We start from the raw sequence: 12,924 nt of genomic DNA, 5'->3' as shown, positions 1-12,924 counted from the left end.
TACTTTGAGTTGGCAAATCCTCATACGGTTCTCTAGCAGCTTAATTTCTCTATTAGATAGAAATGGACCGGGTTAAGAGTAGGGCTACAAGACACTGAAAAAAAATCATAGCAAATTTTATTTTTTGACGATATATCTGAGTACGATATATAGCTGAGTCTGCGCCGAGCACTCAGAACCCGAGGAAAACAGCAAAACAACAGTAATCGGCCCTTTAATCAGGCATTTAAATGTCTTTTTAAAAGGTAAATAAGAGCGTTTTTCTGGGATTCAAAGCGTGAACACAGACACAGAGACAGCACTGTGTATCTACTTCTTGAGTCAAGAATCAAAACATTGCAACATGACGTATTTGATTTAATTGCCTTAAGTCTAAAAAACAAGACTGTTGCGCACTTTTTTTTTGTCTGGTCCTCCGGGGGTAATTTTAGTCCCGTTCAGACGCACATCTCTGAGTTTCGTCTCCTCGCGTTTAATAAAATAGCTATTTGTCCACTGCCACGCACCGTAATTACACTTTGGGCGCGCTCCGTTTCCACGGAGATCCATGTAAAACACAACAGCAAATGGAAATGGAGGAGGAGCTACTGAACTGCGGTCATGTGACCGAGAAAGCCTAAAAAAAAAAATGTACTGGTCCTCCTGTTTTTCAATTGCAGTCCTTATGCAGGAGTTTTATCACTGAGTAGAAGTGTGAAATATTTTTTCCCATCCTGATAGGGCTTATGAATAGTAGTAGGTAAGGTGTTGCTATGGTATTGGTGTTGGTTGCCAAGGTTTTGCTTGGTAGTTGCTAGGTGGTTGATTGCTAAATTGTTGGTTGCTGAGCTGTTGCTTGGTGATTGCTAAGGTGTGTCCAGGTGGTTACTGGGCTAACTGTTGGTTGCTAAGGTGATGCCAGGTGGTTGCTAAATATTTAGTGCATCACTAATAATTATAACATTGTGTAGTTTTTTTAGGAGATATTTCTGAGTGCTGTCTGTAACACACGTGACGAGTGTAAAACTGCAGAAGTGAAGTGTGTGTGTTCAAAGTGAATCCTGGAGTGTGTGATTACACACCTCAAGCTGCTGCGCTGCTGATTAACTGTGTACAAAAAAAAATCACGTTAAGTGTAATTCAGAATCTACTTACACACCAGGGGGGAACTGCACCTGTGTTTGTGCCCCAGTGAGAGTGAGTGTGTGTGTGTGTGTGTGTGCGTGTGTGTGTGGACATGATCATTTCTACGTATTCAATAGCTTAATCAATGAGAGCGTAATCTAGTCCTCTGCAGTGTGTGTGTGTGTGTGTGTGTGTGTGTGTGTGTGTGTGTGTGTGTGTGACAGACAGCAGCAGGTTGCTTCAGTTTGTTCCCTTTTATTGACCCACAGAGCTGCTGATGACTGTTGCTATAGTGATTACAATGATGTCTAAGTGAGGGAGGTGTTGCTGTGCTTTGTGTGTGTGTGTGTGTGTGTGTGTGTGTATGTTTAAATACACTGATCTGCAGAATTCAGCTGCAATTGTTTGGTATGTAACTATTGGCATTTATAAAAAGAAGATGATTGCTTTAAATAATAATAAAACAAATATACTATCTGTTATGATAACATTTATTAGTTTTGGACTAAATATATAACACTCATTGGGTTTGTTTATTGTTTGTTATATTATTATTTTTTATTTATTTACACTGCTGTTACATTTGTGCTTTCAGGGAGTTTCTGGAATTAAATTGAATCAAACTAAGGCTCAGAAAAAGTGTGATTTTAGGTTGAATAAATAAAAAAAATCAATTGAATTGGTTAATTAATTTATGGAGGAAGAAGAAGAATTTCTAAAAACTGTGTGTGTATGTGTGTGTGTGTGTGTGTGTGTGTGTCCTGCAGGGTGGTGTGTGAGATGGACTCTACAGCGGTCAGCAGTAGACCCGGTCCGGTTCAGCTGTGTGTGGGAGAATGCAGGCCAGAACTCCGCACACTCTCCTCTCAGCTCTACACATTTGTGGTGTGTATCTTTCTTACACTAACACACTAACACACACACACACACACACTTCTACTGGTATTACTACTAACAATTACATTTGTAGTGTGCCAACAATCATACACTGTCAATTCTAATTAAAGCTCACTCACTCACTCGCCCATGTTTAGCAATATAGTCCACTAGGGGTGCAGTTATGTAAGTATATTAATCGACAACAGTAAAACAAGGTTTGACCATAAGGGGGCACCATTAGCGATTAGTGCTTTGCATCAGTGACAGTGCATATACTTCCTAAACTGCAATTCCCCTACAGACCCCCAGTGTGTTGGGGCTGACCCCGGCCCGTGGACCTGTTTCTGGAGGGACTAAAGTGACCATAGTGGGGGATCACCTGGACTCGGGCAGCAGCGTGCACATTCGCTTCGGCAACGAAACCTGCGAGTTTTACAGGTCCGTGTTGGTAGTTTGATCCAGTAGAGCATCTCCTTCCTCTAAAATCCACTTTTTCTTGTTGTTTGTGAAATACAGCAAGTCTCTCCGAGTTGTAAATGATGAAACTCTTCCTCAACCTCCATTGTCTGCAGTAGCTGGTAGAGAAAAGAAAATATTCAGAAATACAAGTCGATCAGGAAAAGCACTGTGTCTACATCAACCCCTCAATTTGTATTCATAGCCCCACCCACCTCGGCTCGGGACAGCCCACAGACAGTGCTGATGCCTGGCAGCGACGCTGCCTTGTCAGATACGAGATAACTAACAGCGCTAGGAACAGCATGCTGTTCATTCCTGTGTTATTTGTGCGAATAACACATCAGTGTTATTTATATGCTTTACCCAGTAATTCAGAGCTAAGGAACAAATGATTAGAATTAGTCTATGGAGGAACACCACCAGCCAAGTACAATGGAGATAGGTAGGTGTAAAAACAGTTTAAAACAGTTTTGTTTACACTAGTTAAAAATAAAAATCCTTCCTTGGGTTTTGTTCCAACTGCCTGGCAGTATTCGTCATTATGAAAACATCTTGTAAATGGTGTTGGAAGCAAAAGTAAGACTCTTTACCATCCCATTTTGTTTTGAAAGGTGTTGCAGTTGTAATGTTCTGCAGAGTTTTGCAGGTATACACTCTCACTTAGTGCTGAGATAAACAGTTTTTAGACAGTTTTTAAGGACTTTTGCACAAAGCCGAATCTTCATGACAGGAGTTTGTGAAGATGAGTTATTCCCCTGGATCTTCCTGGGAGCGTCCTGAACCGGCTTCGCTTTTCGGAGCTCTATTTAAGGATCAAACGGCCCCTCGTGGTGGAGGCTCTTGTTGCAGGAGCGAAGTGGCCTGATTGTAGCAGGAGAACCGGCTAAATTAGTGGCGTATTCTCTAATTACAGCAGCAGTCACTGGTCTGTTATAAAGAGAGAGAGAGAGAGAGAGAGAGATTAGTGAAGTTCTGGCCCTCTTTGAGGCTAAACCTTCGCCGGAACAGAAATAGAATCTCATTTCAGTTCTAAACCCTCGGCTTCTTCATTATAGAGCCGGTGATATTAACAGCTCCACAGTGCAGGAGACTCACTTGTAATGTGAAACTTTCTGATTTGAAGGATAAACTCGGTAAAGGTCACCTGCGTGCGGCAGATATAAATTTAGAACTAGGATTAAACTGGATTAGAACTAATGAAGACTTCACTGTTTGAGAGCGGTGGAGCAAATGAGTCGTTTAGTGATGAGAATCAACATTTCTCAACTGTACAGACGAAGAAAAACAAGCCCAAAGAGCCAACGAACCCTGATAGCTGAAATGTGTTTCTTTGCAGTTCAGCCAATCAACTTTCTCTCCTGCCCCGCCCCTAAACCCATACATCATCCAGTGTCCCTTTAAAACTAGCATGTTCCAAATTTGAGCTAAGAGTGGAGTCAGCAAAAATCAGGGGCATTTAGTGGCCCTTTAAAATAACAATATATACTATATGTGAAGTATGTGAAATTTCAGAACACTGAAAAGTGTTAGACGTGAATTACATTACAGGTTGCCATGATGAGCATACAGTTTGATGAGATATATGGATATTGTGATATATTGTATTGTTTTCAATGTATCTTATAGTACTGAAGTATTGTAAAGAATTTTATGTATTGCAGAATCAATTTATTGTTTTGTATTGATAATATTAGATTATTAGATGCAATACAAGGGCAGTGTTGTAGCATGTTATACATGATGGTGTTACTAGTGCTTAGTTACTAGTTGAAAAGTCTGGTCCACTTTACCTCAAGTCTCAAATACTCTAAAGCTGCCTTGATAAGTATGAATGCGAGTACTTAAATGTTGAAATTTAGAATCAGAAATGCCCATTCCCACTAGTGGTTGTGATAGAATAATTACTTAGCTAACTAATAAAAGTTTAATATTTAGCTGTTCATTTGTCTTGTAGTCCTTCTGGGATCTAAGCACAACCAGTAACCAGTAAATTATCTATGAACGGACGCCATTCATATTGCAGTCAGTGGCTGGTCATTAAGAACGTCTCTGGTTGAACAATGGCCAGTGTGCTCATGGCAAGGCCATGGCATTCAGCATTCCTCGATTCACAGTATCATATTTACGACTGAAAACTAGTAATGAAAGCTAGTCATTTGACCAAGAAAACCTCCTGATTGGCTTTGCTCATTCCTGTAGGCGGAGCTTCAGTGAAATCGTGTGTTTCTCGGCACCCTCTGTTGGCGGGGAGGGGTCGGTGGACGTGCGGGTCAACGTGGACCAAGCTGAACTCAGCAGCACACTGACCTTCCAGTACATCGAGGACCCAACAGTACAGCGCATAGAACCAGAATGGAGCATCACCAGGTACTAACACACACTAACACACACACACACACACACACACACACACACACACACACACACACACACACACACACACACTTATATACATGCATTGGCTCAGGTAGACTTTGAAGTGAGAGACTACCATCCCTCTTTCTCTCTTTCTTTCTTCTTGTACCCTCTCACTATCTCTCACTCTCAGTGATGTATCTCTTTAGGTGTGTGTGTGTGTGTGTGTGTGTGTGTGGAGGTAATGTGTGACGGGCTGCAGTAATGGCTTTAAATCAGTCTCAGCTCAGGTCTCAGTGTGTTATTAGTGCAGTATCTGCAGTTAAGTCCTTTTATTAAATTTAATCTTTTGATGTTGTTAGCCGGATATATTTCCCTGTGTGTTTGTAAGGCAAAAGCTTAAGGGAAGGCCCAAGAGTGGCACAAAAAAAGAAAAGCGCCAAATTAAGTTACTCATTTCTGCTTGACTGAAATAAACTCGTCATCAAAAAAAATTGCTGCACCCAAAACCCTGACACCAGGACTTCTTCTCCGCTGAAGTACAGTGTTATACAGGAGTTTTAATGAAGTTTCTCCATCACCAAGGCAGGAGCAGTATTGGCATTAGTGGCTAGCAGCAGCGCTAGCTCCTTTGTCGTACTTTCTGCATGTTTACTGTGTTAAAATCTGGAATGAACCCGTAGCTGATAGCGCCCTGGCTTACCGGAATACTCAGGGTTCCTCACTGTATTGCTTTAAGGTGGCATTTACTAGCGCTAAGCACTGCTAACCTCGGCTAGCCCTGCTGCTCACCGTGCTAAAATATTGGAAATCTAAGCTTACTGTATATAAACTGAAGCTTTTTACTCACCCACATAAACGGTTTTCAAGAGAGAAATCAGTGTAGATTAACATCCACGCTGGTTTTACTTTAACAACTTATTTTTTAAGCATTACAGTTTTGTTTACTTAGAAAAGGAAACATTACCACACCCTTGTTTCTTACTATTGTGTCTTAAAATGTGCCCTATGTATGAAAATAGACGTTCATAGATAATGCGCCTTAAAATACAGTGTTTAATGTTGTTCTTATTATTGTTTCATTGTGTTTTGTTTGATGTAGTGGTCACACCACCCTGACTGTGACGGGCACTAACCTGGATGTTGTGCAGGAGCCTCGAGTTCGAGTCAAATACGCTGGACACGAGTCAGTCAATGTCAGTACCACACACTGCCATTACCTACTGTACATTATCACTCAATACTGTAACACAGTGCCATTATCTCAACTTACCATTACCTTCTGCACATTATCACTCCATACTGTAACACAGTGCCATTATCTCAATTTACCATTACCTACTGTACATTTATTACTCTGTACTGTAACACAGTACCATTATCACTACTTACCATTACCTACAGCACAGTATCACTCCATACTGTAACACAGTGCCATTATCTCAATTTACCATTACCTACAGTACATTATCACTATTTACTAGTACCTTCTGTATATTATCCCTATTTACCATTACCTTCATTACCACTTAATACTGTAAAACACTGCCATTATCAATATTTACTGTTACACTCTGACATTATCATTTCTTACTCTTGCACTCTGACATTACCACTATTTATTGTAACTCTCTAACATTCATTTTATATTATCATTCCTTACTGTTACACAAAAATATTATTACTTCTCACTATTATCCAATGATATTATCTCTTCTTACTGTTGCACTCATATATTATCACTCTTTGGTGACGCAGTTACGTTTACACTCCTTACTGCTACACTCTCACATTATCACTTCTTACATTTACACACTGACATGATCACCCTTTAATGTTATACTGTGACATTATCACTCTGTAGTGTTATACTATTACATTCTGTCCATACTGTTAGTCGGTCATTATTCCTCCTTGCTTTATCTCTTTGACATTATTACCTCTTACTGATACGTGCTGACATTATTGTTTCTTACTGTTACTCTTTACAGTTAATCTTACACTCTGCCATTATCACTCTTTAATATTTTATAGTAATTACTGAATTCCTATTTATCTTGCACTTTTTTTCTCTGGGTCAGGTGTGTAAAGTGGTGAACACTACCACTATCAGCTGCTTTGCTCCGTCTCTGATGGCGGATCTCGCTCCGGGTCAGGACTCAGTAAAACATGCTGATGAGTTCGGCTTCGTCTTTAATAACGTCCAGGCCCTGCTGACCTTCAACAGCACCAGCTTCATCTACTACCCCAACCCCTCCTTCGAACCCCTCAGCCTGACTGGAGTCCTGGAGCAGAAACCCGGGTCACCCATCATCCTCAAAGTGAGAGCCAATCAGATCACTGCTTCTGTTAAATCAGCCACGCCTTCACTCACTGCTAATAACTACTGAGCATGCTGTGCTTTTACTGCCTCTTTTCCAAACTTTACAAACTTGTGTAAGTCTTACATTTTCCACTCTGTGTGTGTGTGTGTGTGTGTGTGTGTGTGCAGGGCAGGAATCTGGTGCCACCAGCTTCTGGAGGATCCAGACTGAACTACTCTGTTTTAGTGGGGGACACACCGTGTCCCGTCACCATTTCTGAGCATCAGCTGCTGTGTGAACCTCCTGCACTCAGTGGCCAACACAAAATAACGGTACCAAAGCTAGAGCTTTGCCTTATCGTATCATACACAATAATATCACCAACATTTTTAAATATTCTGAACGATATTATGCCCTGAAATATCATTCCATATCACCCACCCCTAATTATCACATCAGGGTACTACTTTTTTTTTTTTTTTACTGTTTTAAGCAAAAGAAATGAAATTCACGCTGTTCTCATTTCCCATTATATACATGGGTTGAACAATGAAACTGAAACTCCTGGTTTTAGAGCACAATAATTTATTGTGGTGACGGACAGTTCTGGTGGAAACAGGAGAGTTGCGGTGCACATTGAATTCTGCGTGATTTGATCAGCCGTGGTTTTATGTTTTTTTGGATACAATCCGGGTTAGCACCCGAACATCCCTTTCAGACAGCTTTCTCTTACAGCATCCACAGTTAATCCTGTTGGATGTGTTTGGTTCTTCTTGGTGGTGTGCTGACATTACCCTGGATACCGTGGCTCTTGATGCATCACAAAGACTTGCTGTCTTGGTCACAGATGCTCCAGCAAGACGTGCACCAACAACTCTGGTATGTCACCCAATTAATGAAGATTGGCCACCAGGCTGCTCCAATTTAGCCATGAAACCTCCCACACTAAAATAATGACCGGTGTTTCAGTTTCATTGTCCAACCCCTGTATCTACTAGAGAAAGATTATATCTGTCCAGTATCATTTATTTTACTGTAGTCCTGTATATAAGGAGATATCTGGAGTGCATTAATAATTTATTAGTATCATGACATTCTGGACTTCTGTTACAAATCTAATAAAATAATAATAATACACAATAATATCTCAGTTAGGGGTGTGCCACATCATATCGTATGCAATAATAAAATATCACCAAGAGTATCGTTATCACGAAAATACCATGACATATCGTGATATTATTTTAGGGCTGTATCACCCACCCCTAACAATAAAATTTATATTAATATGACCTTACTGTTTTTACTTTATTCATCTATTACTATGAATTATTCAGTAATAACTATGATTAATTCATAATCACCTTTAGATTATTTAGTATCTGTGCTCAATTATTCAGTAACTCCATGGATTTATCCAGTATCTACTATGAATTATTCAGTATCTGCTATGAATTATTTAGCATCTAGTATGAATTATTACCTATCTACTATTAATTATTCAGTATCTAGTATAAATTATTCAGTATCTACTATGTATCATTTAGTATCTACTATGAATTATTCAGTATCTGCTATGTATCATTTAGTATCTACTATGAATTATACAGTATCTACTATTAGTTATTCACTATCTAGTATGAATTATTCAGTATCTACTATTACTTATTCTGTATCTACTATGCTTTATTCATTATGCACTGATTATTCAGTATCTGTAATTAAGTATTCAGTACGTATTATAAATTATTCAGAAATCACCACTGATTATTCAGTAACAACTATGAATTATTCTGTATCGAATATACCTTGAATTAATCATTAACTTTGATGACTTATTCAGTATAAAATATAGTAATTCCTTCTTACTTTTTAGCATGTACTTTAAATAATTGAGTGTCTCATATGAATTATTCAGTATCTCATAAGAGCTCTTCAGTAACTACTATGAATTATTCTGAATCTACTATGAATTCTATCGGTATCTATTATGAATTATTCAGCGTGTTCTGTAAATAATTGAGTATCTGAAATGAATTATTCAGTATTATCCCTCTGAGCGAGTGGCTCTGGCTGTGTATTGAGTTAAAATGCAGATGGCCGTTCGGGTCCGACTCCCCTGCTGGTTAAACTAATGATGAAATGCTGCTGAAATAGGAAATAGCTGTCGTGGAGGGGAGGGGGGGGGGGGGGGCACCGCCTGGGTTTGTGTAGCTTTGAACTACATGGTTGTTTTTAGCATAATTTCCAGACAAAGCCTTTGGTGTGAAGTCTTAGAAGTTTATATTCTGTCCTTTTCCAGCTTCACTCAGGGGGGGGGTTCTCGCTGAGTTTGTGTGTATGTGAATGTTTTTGTTTTCAGGGAAAAAAATTCTGACTTTAAATGAAAAGCAGAGAAAACATGAGTGTTTGTGTGTGTTCAGATTCAGGTTGGTGGTCTCCTGGTGTCTCCCGGTTCGGTTCAGATCCAGTCTGACAGTCTGCTCACCCTGCCGGCCATCTTCAGCATCGCCGCCGGCGGAGGACTGCTCTTCATCATCGTCATCCTTGTCCTCATCGCTTACCGCCGCAAATCACACGAGAACGACCTCACACTCAAACGCCTGCAGATGCAGATGGATAACCTGGAGTCCAGAGTGGCTCTGGAGTGTAAAGAGGGTGAGAACACTGCACACACACACAATCCATTTGGAAAAAAAAATCCAATGGAATTTAAATTGGACCACTCAACCAGCCAATCAATTAACCAACCATCCAACTACCTACCAACCAATCAATTAACCAACCACTGAACCAACCAGCCAATAGACCAACCAATCAGTCAACTAACCAGTCAGTCAATCAGCCAACCAATCATAAAACTAATCTACCAGCCAATCACCCAACCAGTCAACCAAGCAACAACCATCCAAACAATTATTAAACCAACCTACCAGCCAACCAACCATTAAACTAACCTACCAACCAACCAGCCAACCAAGTATTAAAGTAACCTACCAATCAACCAGCCAATCAACCAACCAACCTCTAAACTAACCTACCAACCAACCAACAAATCAGCCAACCAAACCAAGCCAATCAACCAACTATTAAACTAACCTACAGCCAACCAAGGACTAAAATAACCAACCAACCAACCAACCAATCATTAAGCTAACCTACCAAGCAACCAAGTATCAAATCAATCAACCAGCCAACCATTAAACCAGCCAACCAACCATTAAACTAACCTACCAACCAACCATCCACTCAATCTCAAACTAATCAGGAAAAATGCAGCAAAAATGATCATCAAAATACCTGTAATATATATAAACATAATAATCGTCAAAAGCAAATGACCGTTGCTCAGTTTAAAATGGTTCCCAGGTTGCTATGGTGACCCAGGGGGTTGCAGTGGTGTTGCTAGATGCTTGTTAGATGGTTGGTTGTGTATTATGTTGCTATTGTAGTTTAATATGATGGACTGAGAGCAGACACACTAATCTAATAGTAATTTAATTTATTTATATTGAAACAGTACCTAGTGGCAGTGTGCTGTGTATTACTTTTAAATGCTTTGTGATTTAGGTGTGTATTATATAATATGATCATACATGTTTAATATATACATATATACGTGTGTGTGTGTGTTTGTGTGTGTGCACGTACGCTTGCATGCATACAGCATTTGCAGAGCTGCAGACGGATATAAACGAGCTGACGAGTGATCTGGACCGGGCTGGAATTCCGCACTTGGATTACCGCACTTACACCATGAGGGTCCTGTTTCCTGGCATGGACGACCACCCAGTGCTCCGAGAACTGGAGGTGAGAGAGAGACAGGGTGTAACGTAGAGAACTAATTTTTTCAATCATTTAGAATTGAATTTGTGTGAACTACCTAGTTTTTTAAAGCAATTATACACTGTACTTTAAGCTGCATTTATGTATGTTTAGGTATTATATACCAGTAGATAAAGATCAATATACTTTTATTATTTTATTGTTTTTACTTTATGTATTTTATTTTGTATTATAACAGTTTGATTGAACATGTTTTTGATGTCTGGATCATATTCAGATACAGGGCTGCAAAATATATTGTTTGAGTATCTGCACAAGCGCAATAGTCACATTACAGGACCTGCAAAGAAGATCATGAAAATTATTAAATTGAGGCTTAACATTGATTTAAGACATAAAGACAAAATCCTCCTCCAAAAAAGTCAAATCTGGATAAAAAGGTTAAATTAACCACACATATCATGCCACAATGTGCTTAATCCAAAAGAAAATTTAGCATAATATTTGTTGGCATATACAACAAAGACACATTATATTGGATTTCTCTAATCTTTGATATATTAAGTGCAATAATAATATTATGACGTATAATATCATGAAATAATTTTTAATTTCGCAATATATTGCAAAATATAAAAAAAAATAGTCATTTTTTTCCAGTATCATGCATCCCTAATTCAGATATCATTATAGTATCTCAACCCACTGCAGTGTGTGTATCTCACAGTTATATTGTGTGTGTATATGTGTGTAAAGGTGGCAGGCTGTGGGCAGCAGCGTGTGGAGAAGGCTCTGAAGCAGTTCGCTCAGCTGGTGAACAACAAGACGTTCCTGCTGACGTTCATCCGGACGCTGGAGCTGCAGCGCTCCTTCTCCATGCGAGACCGAGGGTACCTGGCCTCGCTCATCATGACGGCCCTGCAGGCCAGGCTGGAGTTCGCCACCGACCTCCTCAAACAGCTGCTCTCTGACCTCATTCTGAAGAACATGGAGAGCAAAAACCACCCTAAGCTGCTTCTGCGCAGGTGAGAGATATACTCGTGCTGTGTTCTTAATATTTTGGCCTAAAAAACCCAAACATTTTTACCTTATTAGTTACCAGTCAACAACCTTTCACTAATGTAGGTAATGTAGGTTACAGATAATGGACGTTTATCAGTTTACCCTGCGCTCCCTCAAATCTCAGACAAAGCGGCATTTTATTCAAGTCACAGGTTAACAACAGGTTAGCTCCGCCTTTCACACTGAAGTAATGAGGTGTGTGAGCCAGTAAATATAATCAACCAGTCAATCACCAAACCAATTCACCAACCAATCAACCAACCAACCAGTCAACCAACCAAACAGTCAACCATCAAGTCAGTCAAACAGTTAACCACACAGTCAACCAGCCACCAAAATGATTGACTGCCCAACAAGCCAACCAAACAGTCAACTAGTAAACCAACCACTAAATCAATTGACTGCCCAACCAGTCAACCAGCCACCAAACCGATTGACCACCCAACATGCCAACCAAACAGTCAATCAGTCAACCAACCAACCACCAATCCGATTGAACGCCCAACCAGCCAACTATTCAACCAACCACCAATCCAATTGACTGGCCAACCAGCCAATTAGTCAACCTACCAATCAACCAACCAACTAGTGAGTCAAACTGTTAATCAACCAGTCAAACAGCCTAACAACCAGTTAACCGACCAACCACCAAACCGTTTGACCGCCCAACAAGCCAACCAAACAGTCAGTCTATCCACCATCCAACCACCAATCTGATTGACTGCCCAACTAGTCAAACAAACAGTCAACCAACCAATCAGCTTATCTGATTTCCACAGAGAAACAAACTTAGCTCACTGTTGAAAAAGTTTTAATCCGTCACTTCCTCAAAGCTCAGAAAATTCACTGTCTTTGTGCTTGTTGAATGAGGCACAAAACAAGCTAACCAATCAGATCCAAGCTTATATACATACAGCACTGTTAAGAGGTCTTAGGCAAAGTATACTGTATGCATAAGTCTTAAAGGTTTATTTAT

At 39.8% G+C, this 12,924-nt stretch overlaps 1 protein-coding gene across 1 annotated transcript in view; it reads left to right on the top strand.

Annotated features, from left to right (window-relative positions):
* LOC103030382 (plexin-A2) overlaps positions 1 to 12,924 on the top strand; it is a 104,996-nt gene that overhangs the window by 75,383 nt on the left and 16,689 nt on the right. Inside the window, exons 14-22 of the mRNA XM_049471686.1 lie at positions 1,872 to 1,989; positions 2,285 to 2,421; positions 4,642 to 4,809; positions 5,900 to 5,993; positions 6,879 to 7,118; positions 7,289 to 7,432; positions 9,524 to 9,758; positions 10,768 to 10,910; positions 11,643 to 11,911. Of these exons, the coding sequence (XP_049327643.1) occupies positions 1,872 to 1,989; positions 2,285 to 2,421; positions 4,642 to 4,809; positions 5,900 to 5,993; positions 6,879 to 7,118; positions 7,289 to 7,432; positions 9,524 to 9,758; positions 10,768 to 10,910; positions 11,643 to 11,911 (1,548 nt within the window). The remainder of the gene's footprint in view (positions 1 to 1,871; positions 1,990 to 2,284; positions 2,422 to 4,641; positions 4,810 to 5,899; positions 5,994 to 6,878; positions 7,119 to 7,288; positions 7,433 to 9,523; positions 9,759 to 10,767; positions 10,911 to 11,642; positions 11,912 to 12,924) is intronic.

This window comes from Astyanax mexicanus, chromosome 24 (assembly GCF_023375975.1).
Source record: "Astyanax mexicanus isolate ESR-SI-001 chromosome 24, AstMex3_surface, whole genome shotgun sequence".
NCBI lineage: Eukaryota > Metazoa > Chordata > Actinopteri > Characiformes > Acestrorhamphidae > Astyanax > Astyanax mexicanus.
The sequence above is the reverse complement of the archived record's forward strand: the minus strand, read 5'-3'. Positions and strand labels throughout refer to the sequence as shown.